General features: G+C 40.9%; 1 protein-coding gene across 3 annotated transcripts in view; it reads left to right on the forward strand.

Annotated features, from left to right (window-relative positions):
* Positions 1-21,601, forward strand: part of LOC126252911 (cAMP-dependent protein kinase type I regulatory subunit) — a 266,576-nt gene extending 244,975 nt beyond the window's left edge. For all 3 annotated transcript variants that reach the window (XM_049953892.1, XM_049953893.1, XM_049953894.1), the window contains exons 3-6: positions 10,227-10,427; positions 13,760-13,979; positions 14,697-14,988; positions 20,992-21,601. In XM_049953892.1, coding sequence (XP_049809849.1) covers positions 10,227-10,427; positions 13,760-13,979; positions 14,697-14,988; positions 20,992-21,076 — 798 coding nt within the window. In that variant the 3' untranslated portion in view covers positions 21,077-21,601. The remainder of the gene's footprint in view (positions 1-10,226; positions 10,428-13,759; positions 13,980-14,696; positions 14,989-20,991) is intronic.
* The last annotated feature ends 751 nt before the right edge of the window (positions 21,602-22,352 follow it).

Here is a 22,352-nt window from a genome sequence, read left to right on the forward strand (position 1 = left end):
CATAGATTGTTTTGTCTGTTGAAGATTTTACGTCGTATTTGTCGTCACTGAGCCGTTACAATTGACTCAAATTCGGCAAATTCAGGAACACGAAACGCACGGCATCGCTCCGATAACCCATTCTACTGACGCGCCTGTTTGCTTGTAGTGCGCCCTGCAACTACACTACGCAGCATTTTACGAATTGAAATATGCAGAAATACTCTGATCACTGATTTATGTCATTTCTCTGTGTGTCTTTCGTTTCCGCATGGTTGTCTTCAGAAACCACAGATGTACTTACGGATAACCCTGTATTGTTATTAGTATTAAAGTAATAAGATTGCTTTTCTTCACAGCAAAATCCTGTTTGCAGAGTATGATTGAAATGCACTGTGTTGTGGCACATCAATCACTTCGTCCCTTACGGTACCTTCATGTGCTGCTTTAAGGAATGTCTGTGCTTTCTTTTTATAAACAAATAGTATACAATAGACAAATTCATTATTTTTGCTTAGATACAGAGAATAATAGGCAATTATGCAACTCGATTCTTATTCTACATTACATTAAATTTAACCTATTGTTCATGTTCCTACTGCACGTGTTAGAGAAATTATGGCTTTTTAAATTGATGCGATTGTTTGTCTTCATTGATATGAGTCTTGAACGAATAAAGCTATTACACTGAAGCGCCAAAGAAACTGGTATAGGCATGCGTATTCAAATACAGGCCGGCCGAGGTGGCAGAATGGTTCTAGGCGCTACAGTCTGGAACCGCGCGACCGCTACGGTCGCATGTTCGAATTCTGCCTCGGGCATGGATGTGTGTGATGTCCTTAGGTTTAAGTAGTTCTAAGTTCTAGGGGACCGATGACCTCAGAAGTTAAGTCCCGTAATGCTCAGAGCCATTTGAACCATTCAAATACAGGGATATGTATGCAGGCAGAATACGACGCTGCAGTTGGCCACACCTATATAAAACAACATGTGTCTGGCGCAGTTGTTAGATCAGTTACTTCTGTTACAGTGGCAGGTTATCAAGATTTAAGTGGTGTTATAGTCGACGAGCAATGGGACACAACATCTCTGAGATATTGGTGAAGTGGGGATTTTCGCGTACGACCATTTCACGAGTGTACCGTGAATATCAGGAATCCGGTAAAACATCAAATCTCCGGCATCGCTGCGGCCGGAAAAAGATCCTGCAAGGACGGGACCGACGACGACTGAAGAGAATCGTTCAGCGTGACGGAAGTGCGACCCTTCCGCAGATTGCTGCAGATTTCAGTGCTGGGCCATCAACAAGTGTCAGGGTGCGAACCATTCAACGAAACATCATCGATATGTACTTTCGGATCCGAAGACACACTCGTGTACCCTTGATGACTGCACGACACAAAGCTTTACGCCTCGCCTGGACCTGTCAACACCGACATTGGACTGTTGATGACTGGGAAACATATTGCCTGGTCGGACGAGTGCCGTTTCAAATTGTTTCGAGCGGATGGACGTGAATGGGTACGGAGACAACCTCATGAATCCATTGACCCTGCATGTCAGCAGGGGACTGTTGAAGCTAGTGGAGGCTCCGTAATAGTATGGGGCGTATGCAGTTGGAGTGATATGGGACCCCTGATACGTCTAGATAAGACTCTGACAGGCGACACGTACGTAAGCATCCTGTCTGATCACCTGCATCCATTCATGTCCATTGTGCATTCTGACAGACTTGGGCAATTCCAGCAGGACAATACGACACCCAACAGGTCCAAAATTGCTACAGAATGGCTCCAGGAACACTCTCCTGAGTTTAAATACTTCCGCTGGCCACCAAATTCCCCAGGCATGAACATTATTGAGCATATCTGGGTGCCTTGGAGCGTGCTGTTCAGAAGAGGTTTCCACCCCCTCGTATTCTTACTGATTTATGGACAGTCCTGCAGGATTCATGGTGTCAGCTCTCTCCAGCACTACTTCAGACATTTGTCGAGTCCATGCCACGTCGTGTTGCGGCACTTCTGCGTGCTTGCGAGGGCCCTACATGATATTAGGCAGGTGTATCTGTTTCTTTGGCTCTGCTATGTATCAGTGTGATGTCTTTGCATCTTAGAGACCATTTCATTGAAATATCCCACTACTCTGTACTCCTTAGGTCGATACATAATTGCTGTGTGAACGATCAGCCCATTTCTGCTTGCTGTTGACTACTCTCTGTACCTTGAGCGGCTACTCTGGTCCCCAACAGTGGACGTGAATGGCCCCTGTCGTCTGCAATCTCTTGTTTCGGTAACCACCTCACTTCTGTTGTGTGCGCTCACTGTCAATAATACTGTCATGCCTCTCTCGATTCTGTGGCCGCACTCGCACCTGCTTTCATGCAAATAGTCTCGAGGGATGTTATGTTACAAGCCTTCGCGTTTTTGCTGTACATTTTTCTTCTGTTGCGTAAAATAGTGCAGGTTGTGATGTCCACAAATCCGCTAGAATGTTCCCTCTAAAACTGTTACTTAAAATGATTAACAATTTGCAACAGTGCAATCATTATTTTTGTTTCATACAACATAAAAAAGAAGTCGCACTACTCGATAAAACATACTGCCATCAGTGACCATATTCTGATTGCAGAATTTGTTTCTTTTCCCATTTATAGCAAAACTTCATCCTATTGCCCCATCGTCAAATACCGTTTTTAGCATTTTGTTCTGTGTGTACTAGCCCTGGCTAATTACTTTTACTTGTGGATCGTTCTGTGTTAAATGGAATCTCTAGACCAACCCCAATTTGAATGAACTTTGCACAGGTGTTCCCTATAGTTTCAAACTAAGCTGTGCAAAATTTTAATTCAGGATAAAAAAGGTAAAGGTTCTAGGAGCCTTTCACTGGCGGGACTGCAAAATGTAATGTGAGCTCTATGACAATTTTGGCCAAATTGAAGAGATCTTGGCCGGTCCGAGTGGCCGAGCGGTTCTAGGCGCTACAGTCTGGAACCGTGCGACCGCTACGATCGCAGGTTCGAATCCTGCCTCGGGCAAGAATGTGTGCGATGTCCTTATGTTAGTTAGGTTTAAGTAGTTCTAAGTTCTAGGGGACTGATGACCTTAGAAGTTAAGTCCCATAATGCTCAGAGCCATTTGAACTATTTTTATTCTTGAAATTATTAATGTGTAAACACACAACTTTGTGTGTGCTTTGAATCCACATTGCTAGGTATTATCACCTCCAGTTTTTGGTTAATTAGAAAGACCAGGTTTTCTTGTACTAGGAGAGGTAAGATTAAAAACAACGACCATGAACATATTACTGCCAGAACTTCACTGATTATTGTTAATCAACAACTGAAGGGTTTCAGTTATTTTTAGATGTTGTAATCTCTATTTTTAAAAGGAAATGCCTTGACTGACTCATCGCCCAGCCCAAACCACTAAGCTTACAAACTTGAAATTTGGATAGGGTGTTAGTCTTATATTGTAGGCGTCATGTAAAAAGGATTTTTCAAAATTCTACCCTGGGTGAAGTAGGTGATTAAAGTTTTTATGAAATTATTACATTTTGAAAGCATTTTTTTAAAGTTAAATCCATGACAATTTGTTTTAGGTGAACTAAACCAAAGTAAGCTACACCGGTGTACAAAATTAAAGCAACAAACGGAAATTTTGCAAGGTTGCGTTTATTTTGCCACAAAACAGTATATGCAGATGATAGTAAAGTAGAAACAATGCAAAAAATACAGAACGTAAACAACTGCAACATGCATAACAATAGACAAAAATGTTACTCCTTTTTTCCAACTTAACGGATTTGCACACACATTCTGACAACTGATTAATGTGCTCAATATTGGGTGTGACCACCTCTTGCGGCAATACAGGCATGACATCGACGGGGTATGCTGTGAATGATGTCATCAATCTCATGTTGAGACAGTAACGCCCGTTCCTACAGCAGAGCTGCTCACAAGTCTTGGAGAGTGGTTGGTGGAAGGTGACGTGGTGCACCTCATCTCCATGTGCCTCCCAGACGTGCTCTATGGGATTCAAATTGAGAGATCGAGCAGGTCACGCCGTGAGTGCAGTATCTTCCGTTTCCAATAAAACATTAACCACCCGTACTCTAAGAGGTCGACCATTATCGTCCATCAGTACGAAGTTTGGGCCCACAGCACCTCGCAAAAACCCCATATGGTGTACAAGATCTCGTCACAATGCCTGACAGCAGCTAGACCTTGGCGATACACACGTACAATTTCGTGAAGAGGTGTTCGTGTGGTTAACATAATCCCTGCCCACACCATTAGGGATCCTCCTCGATATCGGTCTCTTTCCACAGTGTGTGGGCCCCCGAAATGAGAGTTCCACGTTCCCCCCAGATGCGAATCCACTGAGAAATCATTCTCCAGACCAAATCGGAACTCATTTGTCAAAAGAACATTGGCTCACTGTTGGACTGTCCAGGTGACATGTTGGCGACTCCACTCTAATCTTCCTCTTCTGTGAAGACGCGTCAGAGGTACACATACAGCAGGTCCCTGACAATAAAGGCCACTCTGCCGAATCCTTCTGCCGCTTGCCTCGATACATGTTCAGTGGATGCTGCGGAGTCAGATGCCAGTTGCCGCGCAGTGCAGGTGGTACCATCGTGCTGTGACGGCCAAATAACGGTCCTCTGATGGCCCTCCACTGCAGAGAGTCTGGTAGGCATCTTGTCTGTGCCATACTGCACGGTATCTGTATCTGACTGTGTCTACAGCAATTGTGAATGAGGGAGTACCCGGCAAACACTACCTCGTTTGAAAGGTGCCCTGACGTCATCGTTGGCGTGGTTGTCCATTCACGGAATGCCACCTTTCATGCAGAATACGATCTTACGAACTTCTGTTGACAGTTTGTATGCTTATATCGTGAATTAGATACTGGACGGGGAAATAGCGGTTTGTTGCTTTAATTTTTGGACACCAGTGAATGTAACAGTGACCATGACAAATCGATGTTCATGAAAAGATGTTTGTTGTGATTACGCCACAAACTAATCAGTAGTGATGACAAAATAGACACCAAGTTTAAATGCGATTCCATGTACAGGTATATCCGTTTGAGATGAGAGAATTCAGTACCGGGTGTAAGGTTGGCGCTAATAACTATAGCCCACTTACCTGAAATTAAATAAACCCGTTGCGCCACTTTAATTATGCGAAGACTGGCAGCCATGTAAAGGGTCACTAACTCTTTCACAATGTGTAGGTTTACACTTTGGCAGAGGGCGTAACAACATAAAAATTCGATTAAAGAAAGAAAGGAAAAAGAAAAAAAAAAAGAAATCTGTGCAGACCAAATAGTCGGCGCGAGCGAAACGGTGGGTGCTAAGCTACATTTGTATATTTACCGATACTCTTATATATCTAACTAAAAAGACATTACATCAGTGGAAATAATTTGAAAAGGAGAGCATGCTAGCACACATTTGCAGACTAGTTTTCAGACAACTGTGTAATCTGCATTGCTTCTTATGTGGATCCAGTTTAGTTTTCGCGAATGACTAGATGGCGCGAGAGAGAAATTTCAAGTGAATGCGGCTAATGTGACATTGATCCATTGTCCTCCTTCCTGCATAAACAATTGTTTGACATGCTGTGTGACAGCTGGCATTCTCAAGGTGACGGATGATGCAATATTATCTGTTGCTCTGATTTCATCGATGATTGTCGGCAAAAGCGTTATTATTGTTTTAAAATTTGTCACCTGTGCTAATGTTATAACGACGGCAACTCGAGTAACAATGAACATATAAAGGAAAGTGTTGTGAAAAAAATTTAATTCTCGGGTTAAGGTTATGGTCATAGGTTTCCCCTCGGAATTTAGAGTACAGAGGCTTTATTCATTACAGAATTCTCATAGACCATGAATAACAATAAATTCTCTGGTGTATAATAAATTTTGTATTTCAACAATAAAATAAATAGGTCTTTTGGCATGATATGTCACGTGACAGAGCAGCTCATTTATATAAAAAATGACAATTTAGTGTCTGCCCCCTCCCCTACATAATTTTCTACGGATATTCATGATTGTGGTTGCATGAATTCTTTTTCTTATCTTATATGTCTATTTACGATTTTCGTAAAACCTATTTCAACATCAGCATCTTGAATCATTGTATTCAATCACCTTCAGAAAAGATACTGTATAATTATTTTGTGGTGATGAACCAAAGTCTGTTTCTGTTCCAAAGAAAAAAGCAGTACTGTGCGCAAAATACTGTAAGGCCCTAAACCACGGTTTACTATGCACTATAGCTGGTACGAAGTGATCCCGTTCTGTGCCGAACTAGTAAGTACATGTGTAGTGCCAGCACAGCAGTGCGGCTTCTTCCCCCGGTACCACCACCCCATCCACGGCACCCAAGTGCTGGGCGGAGCTTACTTTCACTGCTCTCCACATCCCCCTCCCCCGCGTACCACCTGCAGCGCAACAACCTCTCCGAGAATTCTTTCAGGGAGTCGAGATGAAACTGTAGTTGAATATGTGTACATTTAATTTTGCAAGAAGATTTAACAATGAGGAAGATACATTCCACACAATTTTATCAAAGCTAGACTCAGTCTTATGAATCAGTTGGTGGAGTGAAATGCTCAAAATATTCTACCAAGCAATTACAACAGGTGATGGAACTTGGATATATTGATGCAAGCCAAGAAGGACCAAAACCGAGAAGTGCTGCGTTGACGATATCCTTCCAGGAACGTGATAGCTTAAAATTGTAAAGAATGTAGCAACATAATTTATCTATCTTGTTGCAAATCGATTTCGACTGATATCAGTCATCATCGGTGCATTTTTCTAACCGATACATGCCATAAGTAGAAGTACTGTCCTTGGCAGATTTCTATCGTAATAATTCTTTATAATTTTATATTCCATGGTCGCTGCACAGAAAGGGAACCTTACGGAGCCCAAAGTTCAAAAGATGATAGCTTGTTTCTTTAGTTAATCTGGACATGTTGAGGCTGTTGCTTCAGAGGATTTGTTTCCCGACAGTCATCGATGAAATCATAAAAAAACTGGGAACGTCACATCATTCTTCACCTTGACAATGCCGGCTGTCACACAGCATGTCAACATTGTTTATGTGAGGAAAAAGGACATTGAATAAACATCACAATGGCCGAGTTCATCTGGAATTTCACGTAACGGCTTTCTTAATCTGGCTGTTCCATCGCTGCTCCGTGGGCCTGTGCCAACTGATTACACATGAACTTGCTTGCGGGCAGGTGCAATTAATGTAGGTTACCCACCAAGCAATTGTTTAGCACACGGCCACTTGGCTGTACACTAACGGTGTCTCTCCCAGATAGCCCGGCACCAGTGGGTGAGCATTCTGACTGGAACATCCTGCTCTTAGATCTTTGTTGCAACCTAATCAATATGGCAACCCACATTAGCCAATGGATGTCAGGAAAGAAGGGCGTGTTATTGTCCCAAATGGTTGAAGTAATACATTGATAAGAGCTATCGTGTATCTTGCAGTAGGTACTGGGAGATGAAGAAGCTTGCACAGGATAGAGTAGCATGGAGAGCTGCATCAAACCAGTCTGAGGACTGAAGACAACAACAACAACAACATCGTGTATCCCTGCATATCCAACGATCAAGTGTACTAAATGTAGCTTTTCTCCATTTGCAATTATTACTTTGTGTCCAGGCACATGGATGCCAATTTGCAGACCAGGCGTTGTTTAATTTTTTAGACAACTTTAAAATGGTGGATACCTGAATACAGATGAGGCTCTGATGTACCTTTCACAGTTATTCATCTGATTCTAATTAAATTTCCTCAAATAATTCGAAGATCACAAAGCAATCTTCTAGCAAAAGTTGTGCTTGATAGTTAGCTCCATGAACAGTACATCGATAAAAATATTTTTAATATCCTTTATCAAAATATACTAATTTGACACAAGGAATTTCAAGCTGTTGTTGTTGTTGGTTTTTTTTCCGTCCCAAGGTTCTCCAGAACAAATAAAAACGTTTTTGTGAAAAATAATTTAAAAATTGGTTGTGTTCATATTTTGCAGTATGTGTGTGTACAAATTTGGGGCTTCTACATATTAATAACTTCTATAATACTTACAAATAGCTACTGCAGCTTGGTACACATGACAAGTAACTTCTCTAGTAAAGGGCACTCAATATACTTTGTTAAAAATCACTGCAGTCACAAAAATGATTGAAAAGTAGTCGCAGTTGATTTTTCCCTAACTTGGATAGCATAAAAATGGTGAAGGGTAGTCTTGGAAATTTAACATTATGTTGAGCACAAAAATTTCCACGTCTAGTCCACACATCTCCCCTTGCATAGCCATTAATTTCAAATTTAAGCCATACTAAGTTTGTCCAAAACTGTAGTGGGTTTTGCAAGATTAATTGACTGTTATCACTTTTGGCTCCATTCCAGTGATTACAATAATTCCTCTCGCCATACGAAGTGAATTAGTCTAAGCGTAGACAGTAAGAAATGTTGTCAACTGTTACATGAAATTTCTCCAGTTGTCACATTAACCATAAAATTCTGAGGCTGCAAATTGAGTGGTTACTGCGTATAAGTCCTAATTTGATGTTCGGAGCTGGATCTCCTGATGGTATATACACTCCTGGAAATTGAAATAAGAACACCGTGAATTCATTGACCCAGGAAGGGGAAACTTTATTGACACATTCCTGGGGTCAGATACATCACATGATCACACTGACAGAACCACAGGCACATAGACACAGGCAACAGAGCATGCACAATGTCGGCACTAGTACAGTGTATATCCACCTTTCGCAGCAATGCAGGCTGCTATTCTCCCATGGAGACGATCGTAGAGATGCTGGATGTAGTCCTGTGGAACGGCTTGCCATGCCATTTCCACCTGGCGCCTCAGTTGGACCAGCGTTCGTGCTGGACGTGCAGACCGCGTGAGACGACGCTTCATCCAGTCCCAAACATGCTCAATGGGGGACAGATCCGGAGATCTTGCTGGCCAGGGTAGTTGACTTACACCTTCTAGAGCACGTTGGGTGGCACGGGATACATGCGGACGTGCATTGTCCTGTTGGAACAGCAAGTTCCCTTGCCGGTCTAGGAATGGTAGAACGATGGGTTCGATGACGGTTTGGATGTACCGTGCACTATTCAGTGTCCCCTCGACGATCACCAGTGGTGTACGGCCAGTGTAGGAGATCGCTCCCCACACCATGATGCCGGGTGTTGGCCCTGTGTGCCTCGGTCGTATGCAGTCCTGATTGTGGCGCTCACCTGCACGGCGCCAAACACGCATACGACCATCATTGGCACCAAGGCAGAAGCGACTCTCATCGCTGAAGACGACACGTCTCCATTCGTCCCTCCATTCACGCCTGTCGCGACACCACTGGAGGCGGGCTGCACGATGTTGGGGCGTGAGCGGAAGACGGCCTAACGGTGTGCGGGACCGTAGCCCAGCTTCATGGAGACGGTTGCGAATGGTCCTCGCCGATACCCCAGGAGCAACAGTGTCCCTAATTTGCTGGGAAGTGGCGGTGCGGTCCCCTACGGCACTGCGTAGGATCCTACGGTCTTGGCGTGCATCCGTGCGTCGCTGCGGTCCGGTCCCAGGTCGACGGGCACGTGCATCTTCCGCCGACCACTGGCGACAACATCGATGTACTGTGGAGACCTCACGCCCCACGTGTTGAGCAATTCGGCGGTACGTCCACCCGGCCTCCCGCATGCCCACTATACGCCCTCGCTCAAAGTCCGTCAACTGCACATACGGTTCACGTCCACGCTGTCGCGGCATGCTACCAGTGTTAAAGACTGCGATGGAGCTCCGTATGCCACGGCAAACTGGCTGACACTGACGGCGGCGGTGCACAAATGCTGCGCAGCTAGCGCCATTCGACGGCCAACACCGCGGTTCCTGGTGTGTCCGCTGTGCCGTGCGTGTGATCATTGCTTGTACAGCCCTCTCGCAGTGTCCGGAGCAAGTATGGTGGGTCTGACACACCGGTGTCAATGTGTTCTTTTTTCCATTTCCAGGAGTGTATTAGAATGAATTGAATATACTGTGTTACTCCTTTCATCTCATCTATCATTTCAAATTTGGTTTTAGTTGTTAAAGTGTGTGCAGAGGTGAGATTGAGAAATGACTATGTTTAACTTGAAGCTCATTCCATGTTAAAATGATACAGTAAATAAATTAATTTTTGTCCTTTTGTTTCTGACAGGTAGTACCAAAGGACTACAAGACAATGGCCGCACTATCAAAGGCCATAGCAAAGAATGTTCTATTTTCACATCTAGATGAAAATGAACGTTCGGACATATTTGATGCTATGTTCCCAGTGAATGCCTTGCCTGGAGAAACAATAATCCAACAAGGTGATGAAGGAGACAATTTCTACGTAATTGACCAAGGTGAAGTAGAGGTAAGTACTTCATCTACCGTTTTCATTCTTTAAACGCAGCTTAGCCAAGATTTGCACTCCCTTTGCAAATGCATCAATGCTCCAACTTTCCCCATCATTGCACTATTCAAAGAGGTGCGCAAGTAAGGACTGCAGTTGGGATCGCAGCAAGCTGGAAACGGTGAAGGGAGTTTTCAGAACACAAAGGGATGACTTCTAGGAAAGGAATATTACAATCTTACTTTCAGTGTTTTGCCTTTACCAGTACAATGAACTTTTCTCTCGATTGAGGACGTTTGTTAGATAATTATGATGTGAGAAGCAGAACTATACCTGTTATGTGCAGGGTGGCAAGAAAGTCCTTTACACTTGAACTAAATGTGTGTAATAGTGTAAGATATTTAAGATTTGAACCTCCAGTGCTGATAATTGTTCGTACGCTTCACGTGAATTGCAGTGCGATTGTTACATAACTACCACATGACTGCACAAGGAGGAAAATAAAGTCTGTATGTTGACTGGTTCATTGTTTGCCTTTCTGTGTTTGCAGAAGAACAATGGCAGATACCAGTGACTTCATTTGGAGTAGTACTTCATAGTAAGTGTGCAGGTCAGTGAACAGAAGTAGAACAATGAAAATTTAACACAGACGATAAAAAGGTTCAGTGAACAGTTCGGCAAGGAGCAACCAAATTATTGGTCTTTGATCCATCTACATCTACATCCTCGCTCTACAAACTACTGTGAAGGGCATGGCAGAAGGTATGCCCCAGCGTACCGGTTTTTAGCTTTATCTTTTTTCTAGTCCATTCAGATATGGTGCATGGGAAGAATGATGTTTAAATGCTTCACATGGGAAGAGAGAGCATTTCACCTTGGAAGTGTTTTGGATGGCCCCCTCACTGTCTTGTCATCCATCAGCTTGAAAGGAAATGTGTGGAGAAGTTAGTGCATCAGCAATTGGTTCACCCTGACAGTCGACCAGAAAGCATGTTGCTGAATTTTGAATTAAAAGGAACACAATGCAACTCTACATGAAATTGGACCTAGGCCTGCAAACATTGTGGCCAGTGGCCACCATTCAACTAATGGCTGATGACTTAAACCAATGGAGGCACATCAGGCTATGCAGGGATAAAGGTGGTGCACATATGGACATTTTTGATAAATAACAGTAAGAGTCATTAAAGTTACAAGGAAATAATTGCATGTGTAAAGGAACTTCCTGGTTACCCTGTATTAGACTAAGCATAGTAACATACAGACATTCGGCCCAAACATACATTGTTCATAAATTTATACATATTTTTATTTTACTAGATATGAGAAGAATGGGACATAGGTTTGTGAAATGGGCAGACACCCAGAGTTTTGCAGGTTTAAGAGAGGACAAGGGTGGAACTAGGTAAATTTCATTAAAAAAATTGTGTACGTGTGTTGATATAAACTTGTAAATTCATATAAGAGGTAGCCTGCACAGTCAGACATTGCTCTTTAGGTAATATTTTTGAAAGAAATGAGAAAATAAGTCGTTGGACCTACACTGGTACTACACTGTAGGTCCATCAGCACGAACTCAGATTAATGTGAAACACCATTAGCCAAACATGAGGCCAGTTTAAGTCAGTCAGGCATGTTGTGTAATTTTGGAACATCTTTGAAAACTTTTTATTAAGTGATTCAAGTGCTGAAACATAGCCAGTCATGTATTTTTTACAACTGATGCTCCAGGAAATATTGTCATGAATACGAATTTGATTTTTACATTAAATTTCTGTTCAAAATCATCAATATTTTCCTCCAAATATGTAATAAAATGATTGTCTCTTTGTATTGAGAGACTTACGGAAGCAAAATAATTGTTGTCAACCATAAGATTGAGTTCAACATCCCACTGAGGCTCACTGAGATACTTGTCCACTTTCCAAGGAATGTTGTAAGGAGACAAGTGTTTACATCATCTTTGTGTTATTTCTGGTATTGTAATGGTGTTGCAAACACTATCTTTTCCAACACATAATAGTGTGGTGGCATATTAAGCTCTCTTCTTGGGCACCGAGGGATACAAAAGAGAGAAGCATTTCCCACTCAATATTGAATGATCATGCCTCTGCACTTACTGCTCTTCAGAGAATTGCGTACAGTTTTTTGTACTTAATGCGGAACCTTAATACAGTGTAAGAAAGCTTGTAAAGTGAGCAAATATGTGGATATGTGGCAAGTAGAGAAGACTATTTTGGAGGCTAAGAAGGTGATTGTACTGCTCTAGCTGTTTTTGGCTAATATTTTCCTTTTCCTCCTCAACACTCCATCCAACACTTCACTGCATTTTGAGCATTAGGCAAGAGTATTGCTGGAGCATATCATCCTGACAGAGTTCCTATCAATACATAACCAAATACTTTAACCACAGTTGGAGACAAGTGTGAGACAGCACTTGTTCCTCTTTATATTCTAAAAAAAAGGGAAATATTACTCTTTGTGACTTACACCATCAGATACCTTCTTCACACTAAGAGACAAATGCAAGACAGTGCTTTTTCCTCTCTATATTCTGAATCACAGCATGTGTCAACCATTACTCATTGCTACTAGAATAGACTTTATATTGTTGATTCTTCTTTAACAGGCAGAATACTCAAGATAATAATTGTTGCCAGGTTCTTATCTCACACTCAGCTGTCCTCCAAAAAACAGTCTCAGCATCATATTGCAGCAGCATTGAAGTCTCACTCTATAGTGACTTTGATGTTCGGCAAGGGCACTGCTCCTTATGACTACTAACTGTGACCGCTTTCTGCCAACCACTCCCGATTGTATTCCTAACTTCCAACTGTTGACTACCTTTGATCCTGTGCCCCAGTCGCTTCTGTAATGATTTTTCGTGGATACTTGTGAGCATTTCTCCCATACAGTTTTTCTTCCCCATGACTCACCCGGAGGCCTTCAGATGGACCTCTATGCCTCCAGAACCTTTTAGAAAGTGATCAAACAATATAGCCATTTGCCAGAATCTGTTAATCACCTTGGCGCATGTGGGTGTTGTCCTCACTAGTCATTATGAGACCACTGTTTCCACATCAGGCTGTCAAAAAGTCTTACTTCATAGAGAGCATGCGGCCCAATTCCAGATTCCCATCTGACACCACATTTTGTGTGTTGTCTTAATATTACTCACAATAAAATTTTTCTCGTTCCCCCTCAGCCATGCCAGTTCTTACATTCATAAAACTTAATAGCCTTGATAGTGCACCTACAGTGCTGTTTTGGCCATGCTTGCTTTAAACCTTCTGTAAATACAGTGTCAGAAGTGATATAATAATAATAATTATTATTATTATTATTATTTCCAGGTATTTGTAAACTCCGAACTGGTGACAACTATTGGTGATGGTGGAAGCTTTGGTGAGTTGGCCCTTATTTACGGCACACCAAGGGCTGCCACAGTGAGAGCTAAAACAGATGTTAAGCTGTGGGGAATCGACAGAGATTCTTACAGGAGAATTTTAATGGGCTCCACAATTCGTAAGCGAAAGATGTACGAAGAATTCCTTTCTCGAGTTTCAATTTTGGGTATGTGCACATTTCATCTACATGTTGTTTTCCTGTACAATTCATGACTTTAATAGCTTCAGAATCTTATGTTATGGATTTAAACTAGACCTGTGCATGAGCTTTTATTTCAATTTAGATTTTAAATCTGTAATCACCCTACACATTACATCAAACAGTGTATTGATATGTCTGTCTGTCAGTGTGTTTTATTGCCATGTCTTAACCATCACAAAATCTCTTTCAATAATAGTAGTAGTAGTAGTAGTAGTAGTTGTAGTAGTAGTTGTAGTAAAACTTTATTATAATTTAACTGAATCTTCATCTCAACAAATGGTTTGAATTCATGTTTAATTATTGTACAGGGGATTGTTAAAATTGATTGATAACTAGATGTTTGCCAGCTTGGCTGTTTCCTTCAGTCTTCATGATAATTTAATCAGTAACTATGGACATTATTCACTGAAGTGCCAAAGAAACTGATTCAGGCATGCGTATTCAAATATGGCGATATATAAGCAGGCAGAATACGGCGCTGCGTTTGGTAATGCTTATATAAAACAATAAGTTTCGGCACTGTTGTTAGATCAGTTACTGCTGTTACAATGGCAGATTGTCAAAAATTTTACAAATTTACACTTTTTATCTGAAGGCTATTGATGGCCCGTGTGTGTAAAAATATAACTGAATTCTAGATCATGATAAAAGGCTAAAATGAAAATTTTGAAAACTTTTCAGAAAGTCTTGACAAATGGGAACGATTGACAGTTGCTGATGCACTCGAGCCAGTATCATTTGAAGATGGTGAAACAATTGTGAGGCAGGGAGAACCAGGCGATGACTTCTACATCATCGTTGATGGCACAGCTTTGGTGCTGCAGTACAGAGCAGAGGGGGATGAACCTGTGGAAGTGGGCCGTCTAGGCCCTTCAGACTACTTTGGAGAGATTGCATTGCTATTGGACCGGCCACGAGCTGCCACTGTTGTAGCCAAGGGTCCCTTGAAATGTGTCAAGCTAGACCGTGCCAGGTATGTTGAAACATTATTACTGTAAATACTCGTAGCATATATTGGATTGAGTACCATTTCCTTTCATGTTGGTCATAAACACATCATGCACACAGAGATGGTCAAGTGACATGCTTTTTGTTGTTGAAATAATTACTTAGTGTTTGTGAAAATCTCATCATCTCACTGTCGTCGTCCCCCCCCCCCCTCGCCCCCCCCCCCCACCACCTCCCCCCAGTCCCGTATAACAATAATGTTACATTTTCTTTGTGATATTTTTGCTACAGTAATGTGATCAATCTTTGTTTATGACAGTGTTCCTCCATTTTTATGTGTGGAATATAGTGTTCACCAGTTCATATCTGAGAAAGAGGAAGCTATATTCTAAAGTGGTAGTACTGCTGGCTCCCTGTTCTGTCTGTCCAAACACTGAATACTTTTAGGCTCCTCTCTTCACAGTTCACAAATTTATATTTGTTTCACATTCAGTAAATGTGTTGACAGTTTTAGTACTAATAATTTTCAAGGTTGTTATTTGTAAGTGTAGTAGTAAAGGCACCATTCACTTCAGAACTGAGGTGTCGAGCAATTGACTGGCACACAAACAGAACTGAAGTGGTGCTGAATTTTGAGTCAAAGTTTTTCTTTAGGGGTAACAAAAACATACAGAAACAAGAAACCTACATTTGCCAAACCTGCTGCATCCCTCCAGTGCTCCATTGAAATTGAGTTGCAGTCTCAGTGACAGAACAGCGTAGTCGGACTGGGGGGGAAAAAAAAACCACACACACACACACAGGGATGCTATATTTACTGTGACCCTATGTCACAGTTAAATCTACAAGCATGGTTTCTGTGATTTTCTTTTCTTTGTAGTCGTATTGAAAATATGACAGACACAATTATTTCTGTTTGAAACTAGCTTTATTGGTACAGTAGACTCTCCTATCCAGCTTAATGTGGCAGAAGGTCAAACAAGGTAACAAAAAGCCAGATTGGCCGGAGGTAAATAAATTCTCTCTTCAGACCCCAGCTGTACTATTCAAGACACACTTTTTTGTACCAAAACCCAATTTGATTGACATTTTCTGACTTGTAACATAGACACGATAAGTGTGTGTTATGTACACATGCATCCTTCAAAAATCATTACAGGAAACGCAAAAGATCTGCACTGTAAAGTTTGAATGTATGATTACACTTGCGAAAGGCCAGGCCTAACGAAAAGCATGAAACTTACAGGTTTGAGGTCTTAAAAATATCTTTGATATGATTATTTCCCTCCTTCAGCTTTCTTCGGGCTGCAGTATCACTCCACTTACGCAAACAGAAGATTTCAGCTGACGTTGCTTCCTCCTGTTCACTTACGTATTGAAGTGCTGCATCAGTCACCTTGAACCCTTCCGAATGTAGAGTTAGATTCCTTCTGCCTCCTCTTCTGTTACTTCCTCCTGCATCACCATTTTCACAATATCATTGTCTGTTAGTTTCATCAACTTCATTATTTGCCATCCATTTTCTGCGATAGCCTCTGCACTGACATCATCACAGCCCAGTACATCATGGAGGACTATTATTATGATATTAATTATGCAGCCTGGATAGCACAGAGGCCAAATAGTAATGAGCCAAATAGTTCAGAGTCTACTGTATCAGAAAAAAGGTTATTACTTCAGATATTTGATTTGGAATCAGATTTTTTTTAAAAAAATGGGTTTAGATGTATGGAATACAGTGAAGGATATACCTGTTCTTTCATTTGAATTTGGTTGTATTATCAGATTGCAGTTTCCCCTCTTACTGTCTGTATGCAGGACATGAGTGCTAGACTCCTTCAGAATACTATAACCATTTAATGATAATGAAGCAGAAGGTATTTTTCCAAATTCACTTACTTTTCAACTAGAAACAGAGACATTTCAGCAACATGATGGTTCCATTTCATGTACTCTATGGAAGGTCTTTGTTATAAGGCAGAAATTGTTCGTGAGAACTTACTACCTTTTACTGTAATTTATAATATAAATGTAATCAAGTCCATTATCAACTGAGATGTTCTTAAATTTCTTGCTTGTTTTTGTGTGTTTAATTCTCAAACTAGTTGTGTTTTTGTACTTGAGAGGGCAGTCTCACAGATTTAGTATCTTTATAGACTACATACACACACTGTATAGCACGTTTGTTACTTGCTTTGAAAGCCCTGTAAGCATTGGTCACAGCAGTCAGCCAGCAGGCTCCATCAGTGTCTCAAGAGGACAGTAGTAAGTCACATATTTAGCTTTTTCTGTTTGTTTTCATAATTAAATTCTTTAATTGGTGGTAGTAGGATAGATAGGGTGTGTGCATGCTGTGTGCGGACACAGGAGCAGCTGGTCACAGTTTGCAGCAGCTGAAAAGTATTATAGTCGTGGTCATGCCTCGGTGTGTAGCAGTGGCAGAGCATCTTGTGTGTCCCATGGGACCCCTCAGATGTTGCTTGTTTTGCCCACAGGCTCTGCTGCCAAGGCACCTCACAGCGTGTCTGTTGCAGGGGAATCAGTGTTAACTGCAGGATGAGTGACAGATTGTAACAGATTCGTGCCACTTAAGGCGGGCAACTGTTTGGCCTCGCCCATTCACCCTTTGAGTGAGCAGGTGGCAGCTTCCTCGGCAGGGTCCAAGCAGGCACATGGGGGGGGGGGGGATTTACTAGTTATTGTGAGTTCCAATGTTAGGCAAATTATGGAGCCCTGTAGGGAAGTGGTGTCGAGGACTGGAAAGAAAGTCACTGTGGACTCAACATGCGTGCAATTGGGAGGGGGGGGGGATGACCCTCGTCGGCGATGGGGAGGAGGCCCTGCCTGCATCTATCGAGCCCATGCAGGGGCAGTCATTTGCAAGTTATGGCTCACATCAGAACCAGTGACACCTGTCACTTGTGTTCTCAGGCGATCCTCAGTTTGTACATTTGGATGGCGAAAGTGACGAAGACTGAGAATTGATTGGGTCCCTTTGGTTGTGAGCTGAATGGAGGGTCTCGCCCAAAGGCTTCATCAATTCTGTGATGGCCAGGCTTCAGATCTCTGGACCTGTGTTATGGGGTGGTGACCTTTAGGACTTCCTTTATAGTCGGGGGTGTACTACGCAAAGCAGTAGTTTTGGTGTCCTCTGATGAATGCTAGCCAATCAATAACTGCAGAGAGCAAAGCCGGGCGATGTAAAAAGTAAAGGCACTTTAACAGTTAAAATATTAACAATAAACTGTTGGAAGTATTTCTAACAAAGTTCCTGAATTTACTGCTCTTCAGGAAAGTTGTTGTCTACAAATTATTCTCTGAACCGAGACCTGACCGAAACTTGAAGTAGAAAGCTCTGAATATTTAGCGAGGCATGGAATGTTCATCAAAAGGACAGATCGCACACCATAAGGGGCGAGTGTTTATTGCTGTTTACAAAAATGTTGTATCTATCAAGGTCTAAATTGAATCCGACTGAAGTTATCGGGATTTGAATAGTAGGCCTAGGTGAACTAAAGTTGATTATCGGATATTTCTACTGTCCAAACTGTTCCACAGTAAAAGTTACAGAACCGTTCAAAGAAATTTTACCATCAATAGTGCCAAAATATCCATATCGTGGAATATTAGTTGGAGGCAACTTTAACCTACCAAGTATGGACTGGGACATCTATGGAGTTTTTGCAGGTGATATGGACAGACAATTTTGTGAAGCACTTTTGAACATGCTTTCCGAAAATGGTCATGAACAGCTAGTTAGACCTTTTACTACAAACAGATCTGACCTTATCGACAGTGTCAGTCTAGAGACAGGGATTAGTGATCATGATGTCATCATAGCGGTAAAAGTTGCTAAAGTTAATGAATCTGTCAAGTAGTGTAGAAGAGTATTTATGCTACAAAGGACATACAAACAGTCATTAGCACCCCACTTCGACAGGGGTTTCAATATGACAGACATAGAGGAATTATGGGCAGAGTTTAAATTGATTGTAAATTGCTCCCTGGATAAGTATGTGCTGAATGGATGGTTTAAGGACAGAAAAGACCCACTATGGTATAGTAATAAAATTGGGAAAATGGTGAGGAAGCAGAGATTGTTGCACTTTCAGTTAAAAGGGAACACACTAATATTGCCCGACAAAAGTTGAAATTCATGTGTCTGTAAGAAGATCAGTGCATGAAGCATCCAACTTACACTGTCATATCTTAGTAAAAGATCTTGTCAAGAAAGTTCTGGTCTTATGTAAAGTCACTAAGGATTCTATCCAGTCACTAGTGCACCCGTCTGGTGTGGTAATAGAAGACAGCAAAAGGAAAGCTAAGGTCTTAGCATTTGTGTTTAAGAACTCATTCATGCAGGAGGATTTTATGGACATACCTTCAGTTGACTGTTGTACAGATTCCCGAATGGAGGACATAGTGATAAGCTTCTCTGACCTAGAGAAGCAACTGAAAGAATTCCAAACAAAATAAGTCGCCTTATTCTTTATATGCATAAATGATGTGACAGGCAGGATGAGCAGCAATCTGGCTATTTGCTGATGATGCTGTGGTGTTTGGGAAGCTGTCATCATTGTGTGACTGTAGGAGGATATAAAATGGCAAAATTTCTAATTGGTGTGACGTCTGGCAGCTAGCTCTAAATATAGAAAAATGTAAGTTACTGCAGATGAGTAGAAAAACAATTCCTTGCTGTTCGATACAGCGTTAGTAGTGTGCTGCATGACACAGTCACGTTCTTTAAATTTCTGGTCCTAACATTGCACAGCTACATGAAAAGGAATGAGCATGTAATGATGGTAGTTGGGAAGGTCAGTGGGCAACTTCGGTTTATTGGGAGAATTTTAGGGAAGTGTAGCTCATCTATAAACAAGAAAACATATAGAAAACAATGTGACCCATTCTTGAATTCTGCTTAAATGTGTGGGATATCCAACAGGTGAGATTAAAGGAAGACATAGAAGCAATTCAGAAGCATGACGCTAGATTTATTACTGGTAGGTTTGATCAGTGCACAAGTATTTCAGAGATGCTTAGTGAACTCGGATGGGAATCCCTGGAGGGAAGATAATGTTCTTTTCACAAGCCACTATTGAGAAATTTGAGAACCGACATGTGGGACTGACTGCCGAACAGATCTATTGCCACCAACATACATTTTGTGCAAGGATCATGAAGATAAGAGTAAAGAAATCAGGGCTTGTATGGAGGTATAAGACAGCTGTTTTTCCCTCGCTCCAGTTGTGAGTAGAACAGGAAAGGAAATTGCTAGTAGTGGCACAAGCTGCACTCTGGCATGCATCATACAGTAGCTTGTGGAGTATGTATCTAGATGATCAATTTAGTATTATACTAGACATGGTCTTATGCCATTTAACACTTCCGATTGTGAACTATTGTACCCAGGGAGGTAAAAAGAACTGATACGCAGTTAAAGTTTCACATATATAGGGCATTGCTTCACGTGAATGATTGTTACAGCACAAATTTATGATTATCAGTGACCATTTTCTCAATGAACCAACTTTTTGTAACATGTTAATGAAAGTGAGTAAATGACTAAACAAAAATTGGTCTTCTTGCATTCCACAGTTATGTTTTAATATTTAGGGTAAAGAATCTTTGAATAGTAATAAGAGTGAGCAAGAGAAGAGCAGCTGGTGCAGACCAAAGAGAGACGTAATTTAAAATTATGATTTTAGAGTTTCTGAATGTTCATGCACTGGAGGAAGCCAGCACAAAAAAAATGTGTATTGACATGTTGAATGTTGCTGCATACTAACTCTCCTTTCCCCACACATGTAACCAGCATGACAGCTTTACTGGTTGAAGAAAAGATTGTGAAAGAAGATATTACTTTGTTTTGTATTGACTAATTACTGTCATTTTCTTTTTCTCAAGCATTTCGTGTCTTAACTAGTTGTAGGAAAACTACATTTCACATGAAGATTGCAGTACTAATTTCAGCTAAGGTAAAAGTTTTTCTTTCCTTTCATGTCATTAATATTCTCATGTGTTGTTTCAGATTTGAAAGAGTACTGGGACCATGTGCAGATATTTTGAAGAGAAATATTACACAGTACAACAGCTTTGTGTCCTTATCTGTTTAATGGTGCTGCAGTTGGAATTGTAGGTTTAATAGCTTGACATTCACTGGCAGTGTTAATGTGCCTGTTATAATGTCTCAAACAAATAAAACTTAAGTTTACTTACGGTTTGCTAATTACAAGTTCGTAAAAAGAAGCTCAAACTTTTTAATGTAGGCGAATATATACTGCATGTGAAACTCTGATGAATGTTTTTCCCCTATTTTCCATACTTCATGCAAAAAAGCTGCTTAATCTACTTACACAACAATTTCAAACAAATACAGACTAGTGCAACTGAATGTGCATTTTTTTTTTTTTTTTTTTTTCTCTGAAGATGGAAAAAATATTTATGTACATTAAAAGAAACTTTTGTTATAAGATAACTGGGGAAGAGGTTGTTGAATGCAGCTTTTTTTTTAGGATAAGAAATTTTAATCATATAAAATATTACAAATTAAAAATATCATATTTATTGACAAAGTTATAAAAGCACTATGTATGTACATTTTCAAGAAATAAAGTTTTCAGCCATTGAATGAATAATAATTATTACATTCTAGTAGTCTTGTAACATCTTAATATGTAATTCTGGATTGAGCTTGGATGTTTTCTTTCCATGATCATACGTGTAAAATATCAATTTTATACCGTTCTAAGTTTTGTGTATGTGTTAGTCATGTGCATAACTTAGTGAAGTTGAAATTCTATCAGTGGACAATAAGTAGCTCATACAGTCTTCATTCCTATATAAAATCAGTAAGTCATATTGGAGCAGTCAGAATCAGTTCTAGTTCACTTATAATTTTTGCTGCACTCATACCTCACCTTGTCTCCAGCAAGGTCGCTAGCAACATTAACATTAAGTGTTAGGAAAATCCATGAAAACCTAAATCTGGATGACTAGACTGAGATTTGTTACCACTGGGCCATCTTGCTCGATGTACCTGCGACGACTAAAGATGCACAGACATAAACGTTTATGCTCCACACATTCTAAGTCACACGTTCATAATCCAATACCATGACTTCATTGCTCTGTGAACTTTGTTACTCTTAGCAACTGGAAAAAGCTATACACCCTTTTCATATGCATTTCATGTATCACAAAGTCACATGCTTGGAATTGTGAAATGAATGCTGAAAACATGCAATGAAAAACTCCCATTTATTTTTATCCCAACTGCAAAAATAAAATTCCTTCTTGAAATAATTAAAGGATTAGAAGCAGTTAGGAATTTCCTAAATAGCACTTCAGCGATGGTGAAGATGCTATTAAAATACAGTCCACCATACATCA

This window comes from Schistocerca nitens, chromosome 4, assembly GCF_023898315.1.
Source record: "Schistocerca nitens isolate TAMUIC-IGC-003100 chromosome 4, iqSchNite1.1, whole genome shotgun sequence".
In the NCBI taxonomy this organism is placed as follows: Eukaryota; Metazoa; Arthropoda; class Insecta; order Orthoptera; family Acrididae; genus Schistocerca; species Schistocerca nitens.